Source organism: Canis lupus, chromosome 14 (genome assembly GCF_003254725.2).
Source record: "Canis lupus dingo isolate Sandy chromosome 14, ASM325472v2, whole genome shotgun sequence".
NCBI classification, from domain to species: Eukaryota; Metazoa; Chordata; class Mammalia; order Carnivora; family Canidae; genus Canis; species Canis lupus.
The window spans coordinates 35,406,772-35,426,999 of record NC_064256.1 but is presented as its reverse complement, the minus strand read 5'-3'; the positions used below and the strand labels follow the sequence as shown (position 1 = coordinate 35,426,999).

The window sequence follows — 20,228 nt, the reverse complement described above, 5'->3', positions numbered from 1 at the left end:
TATAAAATACCTGTTTTTTATGGAAATCCTTTAGGGCCGTTTCATAGCCTTCCTCCAGTCTACTGAAGGCTATTCCTACATCTGTTGTCCACCAGATCTGTGAGCCTGTTAGTGCAACTTGTGCCGGGAAATCCAAGATCCACAGTTCTCTTGGTTTTTCCTCATAGGCCACTATGGCTTCTGTGATAGAATGTCGCACTGTACTTTGCATAGTCTGTTCAAGTCGCAGGAGCCATGTCTCCACCTTTTGAAGCAAAATGAACCAATTTAGCACAGACTTAACTACAGAAGAGAGATAATTCCAGCCCCCCATGGGTTCAAAGGCCCCCTGAGAGGCCTCAGGTAGACTTATTTTTAAGATTTATTTATTTTGAGAGAGAGAGAGAGAGCACACAAGAGCACAAGTGGGGTGGGGGAGGGAGAGAGGGAGAGGAAGAGAATCTCAAGCAGACACCCTACTGAGCGCAGGGTCAGACTCAGGGCTTGATCTCATGGTCTGAGGTGAAATCAAGAGTCAGATGCTTGACTGACTGAGCCACCCAGGCACCCCAGATTTATTTGAAATCTGGATAGAAAACTAGAAGAGGTATAACTCAAGGAGTAAAGTGAACAACAATGCATCAAATCCATTGAACCTGATTTCTCCTAGAACAGTGCTCATCTTATTTCACCCACTGGATGGCAAATAACTTTCTGCAGCCTCAACAGAGGAAGTGTTCTCAATTATTCATTTTCAGACCTGAAGACAAGGGGGTTCTGGACCAAGATCCCCTGTGGTAAGGCACAGTGTTCTGAGAAACCAAACTCCCAGCGATCTACAGAATAATAGGTTAGAATAATATTCTGGAGCTTTGGGGATAGTGGTAGATTGATTTTGAAAAACTGGGTTTTTTTAAAAATAATTTTTACATATACTGAACATTCTTCTTTAAAATCTTCTTAGTTCTTAGTCTTAGGACAAAGTGTTTCCAGCAAGTGTCTTAATTATATTTCCTACTGGTTCTCATCTTCACACTTGTCAAAAATTAGACAGCAGGAGAGTATAAGAGATAGGACAACTGCTGACTTGTGAAAGTTAATCTTTTTTTTTTTTTAATTCAAGTTTATTTTATCCCCACAAATATATTTTAACCAGTTTTCTATCCTATCCAAATATGCTTTGTTGTATTTACCCATATATCTGTTTCCATTATATAACAAAAAGGGTATGTATACTATTTGTAAATAGTTGATCTCAGCAATAAAAAATGACTATTAAAAATCAATTCCAAGAACAACATGAGATCGTGAAGATAGTAAAACTGTTTTTTTTGAGGGGGGGAGGGTGCCTGGTTGGCTCAGTCAGTTGAGCATCCAACTCTTGGTTTCAGCTCAGGTCACAGTCTCAGGGATGGGGAGATCAAGCTCCACATCTGGCTCTGCTCAAGATTCTTTCCCCCTCCCTCTCCCTTCCCCTCTGCTCCCCATCCACTCATGTTTGTTCTCTCTCTCAAACAAACACATAAGTATAGTCTTTAAAAAAAAGAAGAAACTTCTTTGCCCTTCCACTATGAAGATGGCAGAAACATTCATTCCTAGAATCTTTCTCTGGAGAACTGGGAAGGAGTAATGTGTAGTTAATGAGCTAACAGCCTTGCCTACTGAAAGAAAAAGTTAGCACTGCCCTAGCAATGTCCTCAACATCCAAAAAGCCTTCACCTCTGATTTTATAACTGAGTTTTATTCACATGCCTGAGTTCAAGGTCTCTGATCTCATCACTACTTTAGTCATGAAGCACAATTCTTTTTTTTTTCTTTTCTTTTTATGAAGCACAATTCTTAATGCTTCCCAGCAACTAGTTCCTTCAGGAAATCAGGTATCCTTAGAGCATTTCCCCAACACTCGGATCCCTGTCCTCAATATGGCCACCTATTCTCAAGAACTTCCCAGTCCATTTGGGAAGACCATATAAGTTGGTATACCCTCTCATGTTCAGATGACTATGCCAACAATGGCTTCTTAGCTCAGCATGATTTCAGAACTAAGCTCTGATGAGATGTTTGATCCCTTCCCTTTCTGGTGTTTCTTCGGCTTCTGCCCGACTCTCTATAACAACAATTACCACTTCCCATTACTGCCAATTATCCATTTCTTCAAAGAGCCTAAAAGCTCCTCAAGGACAGGGATCATGTCTTATTCATTTCAGGATCCCCAGAAACTCAACCCAGCATCTGGTACATAGTAGGTATTCAAATAGCACTAATCAAAGAAAATACAAATAGTCTAAATTGGAAGGAGCAATCATAAAAGTGTAGGGGAGAGACAAGACCAAAAGGAAAAGCATCTTTTTATCAAACAAAGGCAATCAGAGGATGAATGTGGTATATAGCTCGAGTCTCTGGCCTAAATTGCTTACACTGAACAAATTAGAAAATGTGAAAACTCTCAGTACCAAGGGTTCCTACTAGTGACAACCATATCCGTCAAGTGGCCTGTCCTCCTTCTGGGCACTATGCCAGTCGGCTAGCAGTCTGCTGGGGAGGGAACAGACAGCAACACACTTTTGTCAAGATAGGTTATGGTGACTTTTTCTAATCACTGTAATAATATCCTAAAGAGCCCAAGAGATCAAAAAATATATTTTAATCAAAGTAATCCACCATCTGTTTCCCCTTCATTTGGCTGGATTTCTTGGTACAATATTAAAAAGCAGCAGAAAGAAATAAAGAAAAGCCCTGTTTAAAAAAAAAAAAAAAAAAGCTCCCATCACGTTTCTGCAAGGGACATTTTAAGGAACCCCACCTCAACCCAAATAGCTCTATAATGGAGGCTACTGTCTCAGGGACTCTGCGGATTATCTCAAGCTGCACAAGCATCATCATAAAAAGATGCAATCCCTCTACATCATCTGGAAACACCAAGAGCTCTTTCATAAATCATAATGAGCCATTCTTGCAGTTAACCGTTAAGAATATTTTCGAGGTATTTGGCTGTGCGAGGAGAATATGCTAACTTAACTGTCTGTGCACATGGTAATTAGGGAACGTGACATCAGCACAGTAGACTCCATCAACTTTATTTATGAGCAGCCATTTAGAACATTCACATCACAACCCTGAGCCACAAGCCTCTTTAAAACATGCTTTCCTGCAAGGTGCTGTTTCACGCAAACTCTCAGTGGCGAAACCAGTAAGCTTTGCAGGAGGCTTAGTCGCTGAGGTCCCACCTGCTTCTCTTTCTGGGGTCCACTTACTCAATCTGCGACAATCCTGACCAGTTCAACTGCTAGCATTTCAGAGACTCTACAGGGTGCTGAAGCCACATGAACACAAAATGGGAAGCACAGCAGACGATGACATGGCACAGCTGTCACACTAGCCATGGGTAAAAAGGAAACTGAGCACAAAACTAACCAGGGCCTGATTTGACAGGAGGTGACTTTTTTTTCTTGTTCAATTCAACCTTTAAAAATTATCCCCAAAATACTCCCATAGCACAGAAAACCTCAGAAATCTTACATGGCCCACGCATTCGCATTCTGCTTGGAATGGGATGTATTCCTTTTCTTTGCTGTACATTCCAATCGCTCTGTGGGTGGACACATCCTGACCTTCTTCAAACTGCAGATCTGCAATGCTGTCAAAGAGTTTGGCAAGGTGACGTGTTACCTGAGATAATTTAAAAAGATAAGCACATTTCTTACTGAAGATATATTCAGGTAATCTGCTGATGATGCCATATGAATTCACAAAATTTTCTTTATATAGTCACAGAGTCGTCTTGAAATGTTTTTCTTCAAAATAAAAACCACTTCTTAAATTCCAGAGTTTAAATGACCTTGATGGCAGTGCCTGGGTGGCTCAGTGGCTTGGGCGTCTAACTTTTGATTTTGGCTCAGATCATCATCTCAGGGTGATGAGACTGAGTCCAGCATGGGGCTCCACGCTCAGTGGGGAGTCTGCTTGAGATTTCTCCCTCTCCCTCTGCTCCTCCCCTTACTCTGGGGTGTGTATGCATGCATGGGCTCCCTCTCTCTAAAATAAATATTTAAAAATAAATACATAAATAAAATGACCTGGATGGAGAAGTAGCCAGACACTGGCCGCATCATCAGGCATTAGATGGTAAATGCTTATCATAAAAAAGTTACCTATTTTTTTTTACTTGAAGATTGGACACTTACTAACTTCTCTGTACCATATACCTGTAGCAATCATCCTGCTGGAAATTTTGTGGTCATGTTTTTGAAATGCAAATATATACTTATACTATAAAAGGTCATTTACTACAAGAAAGCTGTGTTAAAGTATCTGAAAGGAAATTTTAAGTTACATACAACCATACTCTTGTGTGGGGTCTTATGTTATTGTGCACTTGCTTTGACACTTTAGTGAACCCTATGGTGTATTTGCTATATGAGGAAAATGGATATGATTTCCCCATTTTTAGTGATAAGGAAATTGAAGCTGAAATACTAGAGGACTTTATCAAGTTGGCATTACTAAAACTAAGTGGTTTTTAGATTTTAAACCTCCAAATCCAGGCCATATCTATGAAGTTCAAATTCTGGCACCATTAACTTTTATATCCTAAATATAGCATCTCCAAAGGAGCCTCCAATAGCATAGTGAACTCTACTGTAGGCCCCAGACTAACTGAAAAATACAACAAACCAAATCAAAAGACAGAGATCATCTTTTGTTCAGCCAGAGGCCAATGTGGAAATTAAAGCCTAATTGGAATACAGACTACCAGAAGAGGAATACTTGTCCATGTAGTTATGTCAGCACAGACCAGGACAGGGCTCTCCATCTAGAGGTCCTGGCACAGAGGACCGGAGAAGACAAAGTGCATTCTGGAGGTGGACTCACAAGGAAAACCATGAGGTGAGCCACTTTACCTCTTTTGGGGCAGACTGAATGGCAGAAAGTGAACCTGAGGCAGCATCAAGAATGGGAAAAAGAGGCCCCTCCTTACACATGATACAAATAAATGCTGCTGAGTGGAAAAGTTTGGTGTTCCTCAAAAAGTTCAACATAAAACGAAGACCCAGCAATTCCACTCCTAGGTATGTATTCAAAATATTTTAAAACAGGTATTTGTACACAAATGTTCAAATCCTTGTACACGAGTATTTACAGCAGTCTTATTCACAATAGCCAAAAGGTGGAGTCAACCCAAACGTCCAATGATGGATGGCTGGACAAAATGTGGCACATATGCACACAGGGATACTTTTCAGATACAAAAAGGAAAGAAGTTCTGTTATGTATGACCTGGATGAACCTGGAAACATCATGCTAAATGAAAGAAGCTCATCACAAAAGACCATACGTTGTATGATTCCGTTCAGATGAAATATCCAGAATAGATCAATCTATAGAGGCAGAAAGTACATTGATGGTTGCTAGGGGCTAGAGGGAGGAGGGGATGCAGAGTGACTGCCTGATGGGCATGGGGTTTTATTTTGGGGTGATGAAAATATTTTGGAACTAGAAAGAGGTGACGTTTGCACAACTCTGTTAGTGTACAAAATGCCACTGAATTGTACACTTTAAAATGGTTAATTCTATGTTATGTAAACTTTGTACCTCAATAGAAATGAAAGGTGCTGATAACCAGGAGATGGTTTAAAGCTATATAGCATTACCAGCCGCACATAGATGCCATCTCTGTCATGAGTTTTTCTTGAAATACAGTTTAACTGGACTTGAAAACTATCCCAATAGCACTTCTAGGAACAACACCAATCTGCTTAAATTTCCTGTGTGACAAGACCAACAACAATATTAGTAAGGAACTCCTTAAAGGTGATTTAATCTTTGAAGCTTTTGGCCTTAACATTTGTGCTGTATTTGCAGTTTTAGTATTAAAGGAATTCACAGCTAGAAATTGGAGTTTAAAATAGATGACTTTTTGAGACTCTCACTTACTTTAAAGGTAGACAGAGCAAGAGCTGATGATCAGTGCTTGGGTTATCATATCCTCCTTCATCCCTGTACATTACCCAGAGGACATTTATACACAGAAAGTGTCTCCAATAATCTAACAATTCACTGTCACAGCTGAAGTGGCCAGGAAGTACACAGATGTTTAATGGCTTCTACTGTGTAATGGGCCTAAATAATATTCAGGTGAAAAGCTGCAGGATAAATGAGACCTCAACTATTAGACACTCTCAGATATTACTGCTCTGGTGAGAAAACAGTTTCAAAAGGACTTCTAGTCTTGTAGTCTTTCAATCCCAGTGACCAGGAAATGCAAAACCCATGGCTTGCAGTGCTCCTATTCTTATCCCCGGCTTGTTTGAAGTTGGATGTTTTCATATCTTGTCTTCCATTGAAAACTTCTGAGAGAATACAGCTGTTTTGTTTGTTTTTTTAACTAATGGGGCCCTGGTGTCCTCCAATTTGTTCTATTCTATGAAGATTTCTTTGTATTTTTTAGCAGTAAAATATAATTCTTTACTAGTTTGATGTTAAGAATACCTTTATATAATTAAGAAGATCAGTGCTTTATAGGCCTATTTTTCTCACTAAAGAAATAGAAAGATTTGAACACTTCAAATCATAAATAATCAGAAATGTCATTATACCTTACACAGGTTTCTAAAAGGTTAGCAATAAAAGAAAGGTCATACTCCTTTTGAAATTTGGATCAGCTGCCAACATTTTATCCTTTGAGTTTTCAATGTCCTCAAATTTCTTTTAGAGTCTCTTTAATGTGAAGCTGTTTTAAAGAGAGAGGACTGGTATTTCCCACATTTCCCTTGGGACATTTTCATCCATTTTGGCACAACTGTGTTCATTTGTATCAGTATGTTCATTTTCACCAAAATCCTCTGGCTACAAATCTAGAATTTCCAAAATGGTAGAGAGCCTTCATTCCCAGTGAACATCTTCTGTAACTACATCTATCTTTAATACAAATTTAACTTTTAGCATGATCAATTTTCATTGCTGAAAATTTCATACAAAAATTTCATACAAAAATTTCATCGCTTTGCTAGGCTTCCAATTTTATTAATTTCCCTCCCTCAGTTAGGTGTATCCATAAAAATGTTACATGTTTCATCACTGAGGACAGGGAGGTAACACACTATATGCTTTGATACCTGTGTTTACGCAGAGTAACAGATGCGTGATGGCCAGTCATGGACAGACTTCAAAAGGTCTATCTTAAATGCCCATAAGGTATGATGCACATTTGTTATTCACTCAGTAATTTTTGTAAAGAACTATCAATGAAATCTATGTCTTTTGCAATTACTCGCATTTAATATATACCGTAGTAACTTAACTTGAACCATGTTGTTGGGGCACTGGTGTTATTTAACCAATCCTTGGTAACTGAAATATCTATACATGGGAACTGTGCACAGGAAGATCTCCCAATGAAAGAAATCTTAAAAATCTCTTAAGATTTTAACTTATAAATGAGTTAATATTTTTAACTAATTAAAAAATAACAAAGTAATTAAAAAAATATAAACTCATTTATGTAATTTTATAATGTAAGATGAAAACCAATACAGTGATCACATCAGCTGATCTACCCTATGTTCACCTAGAAAACAAAGGCAAAGAAAAATGAAATTACTATAGCTTATTATTACATTCTTAAAGCTTACCACTTGCTTTTTGTCTGTATCTAATTTCATATTGGCTCCATCTATGAAAGATGCCTCTGCTGATTAACTGAGATAAACATAAAAGCCCAATATCACTCCTGGCATGGAGAGTGCTTCAAGATTTATTCCTGTAGTCATTAACTCATCTATTCATATTTATGGATAAGAGTTTTGGTATGAGTCATAATAGTAAGATAATTATGGTAAGAGTCATGATGATAATGTTTGTATGGACATAAGTAATGTCCAAAATGCAGGCAGTCCTGTCCATTGTCAATATTATCCCTCTAGAATAAGATGAAAATGAGTCTGTAATTTGTATAGAAACAACAATTTAAGCGAATCTGTCAAAATGTTACTCTTTTGTTTAAATATTACTCCATATCAGTGACAGTGTACAGGGAAATGCACATGCAACATCATTCAAAGTCTCAATCTGCAAAAAATTCCTAGAAGGTGATTAAATCAATTATGGCAGGGGCACCTGGGTGGCTCAGTGGTTGAGTGTTTGCCTTTGGCTCAGGTCGTAATCCTGGGGTCCTGAGATTGAGTCCCACATCGGGCTCCCCACAGGGAGCCTGCTCTGCCCATGTCTCTGCCTCTCTCTCTGTCTCTCTCATGAATAAATAAAACCTTAAAAAAGATTATGGCATATTCATACAATGAAACCTTTTATTGACACTAAATATACTGTAGAAGAACATTCCAATTTTGATTAAGTATATAAGACATAAACATAGACACATTAAAAACTACAATCATTCAAAAATAGTATCTAGCAGTGTATTATTCTGATCTACATTTTTCATATTTTCAATAATGGATGCAATTACTTACATAATCCAAAGACACTAAATTAGTTTTTTATAAATTTTGTACATCACTATAGTCAATACTAGGTAAGACACTGTTTTTACTAAAATGCTTTTACTAGTTTGCTTTTACTAAAAATAAGATATTTAATATTTTTCCATTTGACTCTCCACTTATGAATATAACTTGGACATATATAGATCACTGCTGATTCTATTTAACATCTTTAGCATGCATACAAAAATTTATATATAGTCACAATACAAGTGCTGAATTTTTAAATAACCTTTTCAAAGTTGAGAGAAGTAAAAAGAATCATGTGTGTACATCTTAAATAAATTTTAGCAAAGTGAACACAACACTTGTAATCACCAACAATTAAGAAACAGGATATATATGCGCCCAGAAAACACTTCATATCCCACGATAGCCACTCATCTCTCCTCTCAAAAATGGACATTATCTTTAGATAATGTAGATTCATACAATATGTACTTTTGTGTCTACCTTCTATAATTCAACATTATGTTCATGAGATTTACTCATGTTATTAGGTGCAGCACTAGTTTGACTTTTTCCATTGCTCTGTGGTATTCCACTGTAGGAATGTTAACACAATTTATTTATCCATCCTACTGTTAAGGGACATTTAGACTCTTTGTAGTTGGGCCTATGATGAATAATAATGATGTAGCTATGAAAATTCTTGTATACATATTTTTGGTCCACATATGTATACACTTCTTCTGAGCATACACTGAGAACAGAAAATGCTGGAAAATAATGTATTCTTACATTCATTTTTATTAGACACTGTTACATAGATTTCCTGAGAAGTCATATCAATTTATAATCCCACTGGCTAGATAGGAATATCTCCCTGTTCCACATTCTTGCCACTAGTTAGTATTGGCTCTTTCATTTTAGCCTTTTGGTGGGTTTGATCTCGGTATCTTATTGTGTGAGTGTATGTGTTTTTCTAATCCCAAGTCACGTCAAAGCCTGAGGAATTAAATGTGCAAACTGACAACAGGGGGAAATAATAATTCATGATATTCTCATCAATCCCCCTGTATTCAATGACATCAGAACAATGCCACAGTTGTTATCCAGGTAGCTGCAGCAAGGAAAACAAAAACAAAAACAAAACAAAAAAAAGCAAAGAAACCAGAAAAGACTAGTTCCATGGGTTGGCAGTTTGATAGTCATTTTCTTGTTTTGTTTCTAAATTTCAAGTAAAATCTTTTACTTTAAATCAGTAGTAGCATGTAAAAGTCCTCGAGATTGGTGAATGTATATTCACGTATTTACACATGTATATGTAAATACCAGCTAATGTGTTTTAATTTGCTTCTGCAGTGTAATTAACTACTCCAAAGTTCAGTGGCTTAAAACACCAACAACCTCTTTGCTCACAGCTCTGTGTGTCAGCTTTTGAGATGAGATGCCTCAGCTGGTCTGTGATCATTTGTGGTTCGCTTGTGATCCATGGCTTCTCTCACGTAGGTGCTGGTAACCCAGCTGGTAGCTTGGGCACGGGCATGTGCTTACCATCCAGCAGGCTAGCCTCGGATCATTCATGACATGGTAGTCAGAGGTTTCTGAAAGCAGCCATAAAGTATGCCCTCATGTGCATGAGCTTGTCCAACCTCTTGCTAAGGATACCTCGGGCCAAAACAAGTCACGTGGCAATACACATGGAGCTACAAGCTCTAGCCCAGATGAAAACACACCATCACACTGAAAGGGCATGGATGCATGGAGGGGAAGAATTTGTGGATGTTTTTATAATATTATAAGTACTTGTCTTGTTTCTTTACGTACTTTTACATGCTTGGTTTCGTGCTCAGAAACCAGAGATAGTACCTATTCTTTTCCCAGTTTGGTATACAAGGAAACTGATGTTCAGAAAAGTAAAGTAGTAACATAGCCACCAAGCAACAGAACCAGGATTTGAGCTGATCTAGGATTTCAAGGTCTCTGTTTTTTTTATCTTCTGCTTTCTGATGGATGGCTGGTATGCCTGTTTTGTCTACTTCCATACAATTAACATTTCAATGCTCACAATTTTGTGTAGATCCCGATTTCCATCTGGTATCATCTTCCTTCTGCCCGAAGCACTTCCTTTAAGATTTCTTGTATTGCCAGTCTGCTGGGGATGAAATCTTTCAGCTTTTGAATGTCTGGAAACATCTTTATTTTGGCTTTACTTTTAAAAGATATTTTCATTGGATAAAGAACTGTAGGTGGATTTTTTTCCTTTCAGTACTTTAAAGCTGTTGGTCCACTATTTTCTCATTTGCATTGTGAAGCCTTTCATCATGCTTACATTTACTCCTTTGTACATAATGTGACTTTATGGATGATCTTTGGATTTCCTTATCACTGGTTATGAACAATTTGAGTAATCTGATACAGTTTTCTTTGTAGCTTCTGTTTGGGTTCACTGAGCTTAAAGCTATGTATGACTACTTTTTCATCAAGTGAGAAAACTTTTAGCTGTTTTACCACCAATATTTTTTTCTGTCTCCTTTCCTCTGCTTGTGGATGTCCAACATACACATATGGAACTTTCTTTTCTTTTCCCTATCTCCATTTTTTTTACTATACAAATATAGATGCAACTTTCATGTTTCTGTCTGCTAATCCCAATGTTTGTATCATTTTTAAAGTTTTTTTTAAATTTATTTATTCATGAGCAACACAGAGAGAGAGAGAGAGAGAGAGAGAGAGGCAGAGACACAGGCAAAGGGAGAAGCAGGCTCCATGCAGGGAGCCCGACGTGGGACTCGATCCCAGGTCTCCAGGATCATGCCCTGAGCTGCAGGCGGCGCCAAACCACTGCGCCACCGGGGCTGCCCTGTATCAGTTTTGATTGATTTGTTTCCTCATTATGAGAGTGAAATATTCCTGACTCTTTCCATGCCCTGTCATCTTTAATGGTATGTCACACATTGCGAAGTTACCCTGCTTGGAATTGAATATATTTTTATTCCTAACTTCTTGAGTTTGTTCTGGGATGCAGTTGAATTACTTGGAAACAGTTTGGTCCTTTTGGGTCTTGCTTTTAAGATTTGCTTGGAAGAACTGGCATAGTGTGTAATCTAGTGCTGATTATTCCCACTGCTAAAGACTCTAAGAAGCCCCTCTAAAAGTTTCTGGGGGTTCTCTCTCCATAGCTCTTTCCTCTTTGGTACTCCGTTCTGCCAACTAGCTAAATTGCTCTCCTTGGACTCTCAGCTCTGAGCCCTCAACTCTGTGAGCCCATCAGATGCTTCCTGGTTCCCCCTCCCTGTACCATGCCTGGAAACTCACTCAGGGAAGCAATTGGAACCATCACAGAGCTCTTTTGCTCCAAGTCTGTCATGAATTGCTATCCTCTGTTGTCTGTTGTCCAGTGTTTAAAAAGGTCTTATTGCCTATATTTTGTCAAAGTTTGGGGTTCTTTGAAGAAGGTGGGTAAATCTAGCTCCTGCTACTCCATCTTGGCCAGAAGCACAAGTGTATCTTTCTTTGTTTACTTTGCATCTCTCTGCTGACTTATGAAGTCAAGCAACTCTCCCTGTTTACTGGTCATTACAATACCTTCTTTTGTGAACAGCCTGGTTATGTATTCTATCCACTTTTATATCGGATTATCGATCTGTCCTCATTTCTTTGGATGTAGGAGCTGCATATTCTGCATAAGAGTCTTTTGTTTGTTTGAGGCATTGCTAACATCTTCCCCACTTTGTAGCTTATACTGTTAGTGCCTCAACAGTATCCTTCGATAAGGCAGTTTTCAACTTTAATACAGCCAAACCGGTCAGCCTTTCCCCTACACTCAATAGTTTCACGCCCAACTTAAGAAATTTCTGCTTAAAAATAGTCCTTTCTTGTATGTTATATATTTCATTGAACCTTTCATTTTTACATCTACATTCCCCTAGAATTGATTTTTTTAGATACAGTATGTGGTAGATGCCCCCTTTTCCCATCCCTGCACATTTATATCCAAATGACCTCAGAACCGTTCATTGTCTGTCATAGATTCTAGGCACAGCATCCTCCTTGGTGATGCCGGATACTAGTTTTTATTTTTTCTCCTGCTTTTAGTTCCACAATCCTGATGAAAGCTCTGATCAGCTTTTCAGACTCTGTTATGTCTTGTAAATAGCCAAATGTTGCCAAGGGAACATCAGGCAAATCTCTCTATGGTTTCTTTCTGCTCACATATTAGCCTCTGAACTCTGGACTATTCTTCGATGCTCCTTAAGAACTCTGTGAAGCATTTAAACAGATCTAGTTAACTATTTTACCCAGCTATTCTACTTGTTCTCAGAATCAGAATGCACAGTACTCTGTGAAAAGCTCATCTCTTACAGCCAGAAGCCCCGCCAACTCAATTTAAGCGGAAGCTGAGCAACTTCTATCAGGTGATACCAAACAAAGGCTAGGACCAGGAGTTCTAGTTGCTACAGCAAGACTGAAAACTCCTTGGTGGCATTATTCCACATTTATAAGACTTAATTTTTGGATCTCATAACATTAAGGTGATATTTTATTTCTACATTGTAATACCCCTGATTTTGTAGAAGTTTCAATTGGCTGTGGAAAGAATTCCAGTGAAGGGGTGGTAAACAAAAATCTAAGCAGTGACAAACACACTCGCAAAATGAACAACAAAAAACGATCTGTTTGAGGCTAACCATTTGGTCTACCATTTGAGGTTAACCGTATATTAAGTATTTTGTTAGGATAATCAAGGATAATCCCCATGGGATATATAATTTATAACACTTAAAATTAGATGGTCTATTTTCTTGCCACGCACCTAAATGCCTGTCCTTTTGAGCATGAGGCTGCCCTTATACGAAGGCATCCATTTACAACATGATGTAGTCCCAGACTATACCATGTGAATCTGCTCTCATATGGCCATTTCTATGACAAACTATACTCATGTGAGCAGCTTCTTTTCCTCACAATCGACTTGAAGTTCAATAGAGACAATGGCAAGATGGTCGAAACCATGACCATCTGTGCCTGTTTCCCTCTCCTTCCTCTTCCCCACTGCATCCTCAGTCCCCAGCCTCAACTCAAGGGCAACCCTTCCCTCCACTTATCTCACAGCCCTCTAGTTTTCTACTTCCTCTAAGAAGTTGCAACTTTTTATAGATTGTATTTCAACTAAAACTCATTCACTTTTACATGCCCTCCACTCACCACTTGAATTTTGAGCCCTTTTCACCTTAGTTGTTGAAGGAAGGCTAATCCCATGAGAAAAGACGGCAACACACTATGAGTGACTGTTGGGCTCCACCATCCTGATTTCTGGAATTCATATGGTGAGACATATTCACTCAATGGAGCAAACACTATACAGAAACACACTGTGCTTGTGGAAATGAAGGGTCTTACATACATACCCTGAAGATCCAGCAGGGCTTTCTGTCACCTAATATCAAGCCCATGCCTTATAAGCACCTTTCAAAATGCCCATATTTCTAGTCCATTAAAGGTATCAGTTTAATGCAATCACTGAAAATTTGGGCATTTCTTAATAGACAAATTGGCAGATTTCCTCTTATGCAGATTTGGGTTGACACTACTGAAGGACATTTCTTGATGAAAACATTAAACATTTCATAAATATGTATTCCTGACTTTCTCACTTTATTTTTTTAAAGATTTTATTTTGGGGCCCTTGAATGGCTCAGTTGGTTAAGCATCTGCCTTCAGCTCAGGTCACGATCCCAGGGTCCTGGGATTGAGTCCCACACTGGGCTCCTTGCTCAGCGGGGAGCCTGCTTTTTCCTCTCCATCTGCTGCTCCTCCTGCTTGTGCTCTCTCACTCTCAAATAAATAAATAAATAAAATCTTTAAAATATATATATATTTTTAAGTTATCTCTACACCCAATGTGGGGCTTGAACTCATAACCCCACAATCAAGAGTCCCATTATCTACAATAGAATCAGCCAGGTGCCCCCTGATCTTCTCATTTTAGAGAATGCACTGTGGCCTCGATTTCCCCAACAGTGGAATCCTAGTGGCCACATTAAAACAAGTAAAAAGAAACAGGTAAAATTAATGCATTTTATTTGACCTAGTATATCCAAAATACTTTCAACATATAATAAAAAAATTAGATATTTTACATTCTTTTCTTCATAGTTAATTTTGCAAGTCAGGTATATATATTTATAGCACATCTCAATTTGGATTTTTCTTTTTTCTTTTTTTTTTTAAAGATTTTATTTATTTATTCATGAGAGACACAGGAGAGAGAGGCAGAGACACAGGCAGAGGGAGAAGCAGGCTCCAAGCAGGGAGCCTGATGTGGGACTTGATCCCAGGTCTCCAGGATCACACCCCAGGGCTGAAGGCTGCGCTAAACCGCTGAGCCACCAGGGTTCCCCTCAATTTGGATTTTTCATCACAAATACTTGATCTGTATTTCAATTTCATAAAATATACTGTTGCAAAAGTAGATTTATATGGTCAAGTTGTTCCAAACACATTTACGCTTTCCAGGGACTGAATGTCATTATTTATTTATTTTATAAATTTATTTTTTATTGGAAATGTCAGTATTTAAATTTAAATCAATTAAAATTTATTGAACTTAAATATTCAGTTCCTCAGGGGCACCTGGATGGCTCAATCATTTAACAGTCTGACTCTTGATTTTGGCTTAGGTCGTGATCTCAGGGTCATGAGATCGAACCCCTGCTTAAGATTCTTCCTCTCCCGCTCCACCCCTGTGCTTTCACATGCTCCCTCTCTTTAAAAAAAATCAATAAAAATAAAAAATAAAAATTTCCGTTTCTCAGCCACATTTTTTTAAAGATTTTATTTATTTATTAATGAGAGACAGAGAGAGAGAGGCAGAGACACAGGCAGAGGGAGAAGCAGGAACCGTGCAGGGAACCTGACGCGGGACCCGATCCCGGGCCTCCAGGATCAGGCCCTGGGCTGAAGGCGACGCTAAACCGCTGAGCCACCTGGGCTGCCCAGCCACCACATTTCAAGTGCTCCATGGCCACGGCTGGTTCATGGCTACCCCACATTAGACAATACAATGTAGCACATTCCTTGCAAGTTTGTCTTTCTTTAGTATAGATCCATCATGGAGAAGCTTTCACTCATCAGGCAGTGGACAAGCAAAGAAAAAAATGTGTAAACTCTTCAAGAACAAAGGGATCTTTCAAATTATTAGGATTCAGTGGCTAAAAACATCTTGACTACACAAAATTTTCAGCTATTTGAAGGCACTGTGTAACAAAGGGACTGTTATTCCAACTGCCTTTAACCACTACACCAGCCACTTGAAAAATATAAAAGGATGCTTTTCTAAAGGGGGAAAAAAAATCAAAGGATGTGAATAATGAATGTGTAACTTCAAACCAGTTGCACATAACTATTGCACCATGCCAATGAATCCTGCAACTACACCTTTAAGTTTGTATCTCCACAGGCAACTACCAGAGATTTTGATCACTGAAGTTAAACAGGGCCCACACACAAGTCCTTTAGATCGTTCATGCCATTGGGAGGTCAGGGTGCATTCTGGAAGGAGAACATCTTTAAAACGTGATCTTAACCAAGCTCCCCATCAGCTAACAATCACCGAAGCCTCTCAGGACACTGATTTCATCCCTCTGGCATTCCCATTCACTTGGGAATTTCTGCTTACTGGATGGAGGCTGTAGTGGTATCAGACCTCCCGGGCTGAATTGTTCAGGCTGATCGAGTTCCATAATTAACTGCAGAAACTCCCACTCTGAACCAACACTCTTAAATTCAGTGCGGCGAGTGGAAGAAGGTGCCTGAAGAATTCAAGTCATTCACAAGATGTCAACATGAGTTATCTACCCACAAAGGGTTTCTTTCCTGGCAAAACTTCCTTGTTATGCCACAAGCTGCAGTTGCCATATTATTTTGGTCACACTACAGGGAACACATTCAGGAATCTAAGGACCAAAGGCAAAGACGAAAAGTGGTGGCTGGTAGTCCAAAATGGATTCTGATATTGGAAAGGACGTAAGAGTATAGCAAGGCCAGACTATTTGTCTTAACTGCCAAAACCACTGACTTTTCCCTAGTAAGAGACCAAGAATTCTGAGTGTCTCTTCACTTTGCAGAAGCACTTGAGGGGAAAGCAGCAGACTGAGACTCTAGAGGACTCTAGCTCCTTCTTGATTTCCTGCCCACTTTAGTCACTCCTGACCGGTCATCTGCACCACAGAGGAAGGGAAATACTTTTTTCTAATAATGTACTTTTACTAATGGTGGGATATGATTTTATGTAAATATGAATTGTTAGAAGTTTCATTTAATGTAACTACAAGATCTCAATGAAATCACTTTTTGAGCACAATTATATCAAAAATCCTTTCAAAATGCTCAACATCACTCAGCATCAGGGAAAATACAAATCAAAACTATGATGAGATACCACCTCACACTAGTCAGAATGGCTAAAATAACAAGTCAGGAGGGCAGCCTGGTGGCTCAGCAGTTTAGCACTACCTTTGGCCCAGGGTATGATCCTAGAGACCCAGGATCAAGTCCCACGTCAGATCAAGTCCCACGTCAGGCTCCTGCATGGAAGCCTGCTTCTCCCACTGCCTGTGTCTCTGCCTCTCTCTCTCTGTGTCTCTCATTAATAAATAAATAAAATCTTTAAAAAAAAATAACAAGTCAGGAAATGACAAATATTGGTGAGGATATAGAAAAAGGAGAACCCTCTCACACTGTTGGTGGGAATGCAAGCTGGTGTAGCCACTCTGGAAAACAGTATGGAGGGTCCTCAAAAAGTTGAAAACAGAGCTACTCCATGACCCAGCAACTGCACTACTAGGTATTTACCCAAAAGATACTAATGTAGTGATCTGAAGGGGCACCTGCACCCCAGTGTTTATAGCAGCAATGTCCACAATAACCAAACTATGGAAAGAGCCCCGATGTCCATCAACAGATGAATAGATAAAGATGTGGTACATTTACAATACCACTACTACTCAGCCATCACAAAGAATGAAATCTTGCCATTTCCAATGATGTGGATGGAACTAGAGACTATTACATTAAGCAAAATAAGTCAGTCAGAGAAAGACAATTACCATATGATCTTACTCATATGTGGAATTTAAAAGACAAAGGATCATAGGGGAAGGGAGGGAAAAATAAGACAAAATCAGAGAGGGAGATAAACCATAAGACTCTTAATCATAGGAAACAAACTGAGGGTTGCTGGAGGGAAGGGGGTGGGGGATGGAGTAACTGGGAATAAGACTGATAAGGGGCACCTGGGTGGCTCAATCGGTTAAGGGTCTGCCTTTGGCTCAGGTCATGATCCCAGGGTCTTGGGATTGAGCCCTGCATTGGGCTCTCTGCTCAGTGGGGAGACCGCTTCTCCCTCTCCCTCTGCTGTTCCCCTCACTTGTGCTCTCTGACATTCTATCAAACAAAAAAAGACGTTAAAAAAAAAAAAAAAGGCTGATGAATCACTGAACTCTACCTCTGGAACTAATAATACACTGTATGTTAATTAATGGAATTTAAATTTTAAAAATGCTCTGGAATTAGAGGGCAAATTCACTGAGTAAAAAAGAAAAAATTTAATCCTTGCAAGAGCTGGCAGGTCAGGACATCTATAAACCATGTTTACATTGTAGCCACATGGCTGGACCCTTTTTTTTTTTCCTGAAGATTTATTTATTTGGCCACGGGTGGGGTGCAGTGGTGGTGCAGATGGAAATGGACAGAGTCCCAAGCAAAGACTCCTTGCTGGGTGTGGAGCAGGACTTGGGGGCTTGATCTCATAATCCCAAAATCATGACCTAAGCCAAAACCAAGAGTTGGATGCTTAACCAACTGTGCCACCCAGTCACCATCTCTGGACCCTTTTGCTGGTAAAGAGCAACATCTGCCTCCTTTGGTTAGCACAAGGTAGACAACACTGCCAGTGGCACAGCACAGATGTGAGCAATTTTGGAGAACTCTGTGCTGTGATCTTAATATTCAGCCTCATTTTGATTTAAAATCTTTTTAATGTCTTATACTACCCTAGTCACTCATTAGGGAGTGGTAGCAGTACTAGGACTGAGCAATGTACCTGAACTGGAGATTTAGAACTTTTGATTAAAATGCTAGGAGGAGGGGTGAGAGCTTCCACAGTGAATCTCACAGATGTGAGAGAACATACTAATATTAAAGTAATACTGAAAACGTAAAAAGAATGATCTAAAAGGTACATCTTTGAAGGGTGTGTGTATATATATATAAAACCAACTCATCCTGTAACTTAGGAAGGATAATTAAAAAAAAAAAAGTTGGCATCAGGGATGCATGTACCAGTGAGCCAACAGTTTGTCTGGCTAGGGCATGAAGCATTTTTTGATTCTTTGGATCAAAGAATCAAAATGCGTATGTGCATGTTCTGAAGATGGCAAATATGGGTTAGGACAGGTGAGGTTCTCCAGAGCCTGTAAGATACATCTCAACCCCTTACCATCTTCTACTTCCACACACCCTTTCTCCAGCAAGTACTGCAGGGAGGAGGGAACTGGGGTAGCTGTGTCACACCTGCAAGTTATCAGCCCACGAGGGGATGCTACGGCTTTGGCTTTTCCTCACTCCCGACGGGGCAGGACTGCTTTGCCCAGCCCCCATCCTTAAAGCTATTCAAGTGAGAGGGGTGTTGGGAGAATCACTCGTAGAAGCTACAGGTGTCTTCAGGACATGTCCCTTGTTGGCCATCTGCTGAGGTGGAAAATGAGAAAGATATAACCCAATGGCTGATTTCACTGATTTCAGAGCAATAATTGGAAGCATCAAGACAGAGCTAACTCTGAAGTATATATATATATATCCCCTAGGAGATTCCCCCCTGCCCCCTGAGAACTGGCACCCATTTTTCACAAGAGACCCAACATGTGGACACTTACTGTTGGGGATAGAGAACAGTCCATCATTGCTGTTGAAAGAATCCATCAGTGCTGGTGAAAGTATGAAGAAATGCTATTGACTGGCTGATGACAACCCTACCCTTCTCCATGATAACTGAGTGGGAAGAGGATATATGATAAAATAATCAGTGTCTCCCTCTGCCAACTCCAAATTTATTATGTGAAAGCCGGGCCTCAACAGAGATAAGATTGATTTTTAACTAGACCTTGCTGAACTGCCTTTGGTTTATTTTCTTTTTAATAAGAAAAAGAGACCAGGTTGTAAGATACCTACCTAGAGTGTTATGAAGGGGTCTGCTACTCAGTTCAAGGGCATTCACCAGGGCACATTTGTGATTCATAATCATAGAAAATAACACTTCTTCATGTCTGTATTCCCTGTCATTAATACTGTTCAATAAACCAGTCACACACATATTTATTATGTTTAAAGAATGTAATTAAAAGAAAAACAATGTTACCTATTTACAATGTATGCATCTCTCTTCTAATTTACGCACTGAGAATTCAGAATTGTAAGTATTTTGGATTTGAAAATCTTTAGGAACATATACCTGTAATGGAATATGATACCTTCTATCTCAGTCATGTGCGAGGGTCCAGCTGCTGGTCATGAGAATGTTCCCAGGAGGCTACTGAAGCTTAAGTGTGATTCTGACCACTCTCTTTGAGACTAATTAAAAAACAAAACAAAACAAAAACACCTCAAACATCCAATTGTGTGATACGTAAATGAGAGATGGATATATGGAGTTGCTAGCCAATGTCATCAAAGGGATTTTATTTACAAAGCCATCTGGAAGTTACACAGATATAGGAAACTGGAACTGAGGCTGGCTCTGGAAATACT

At 39.2% G+C, this 20,228-nt stretch overlaps 1 protein-coding gene across 1 annotated transcript in view; it reads right to left on the bottom strand.

Annotated features, from left to right (window-relative positions):
• Positions 1 to 20,228, bottom strand: part of DNAH11 (dynein axonemal heavy chain 11) — a 318,343-nt gene that overhangs the window by 226,021 nt on the left and 72,094 nt on the right. Inside the window, 2 exon segments of the mRNA XM_049093700.1 lie at positions 11 to 244; positions 3,499 to 3,648. Coding sequence (XP_048949657.1) covers positions 11 to 244; positions 3,499 to 3,648 — 384 coding nt within the window.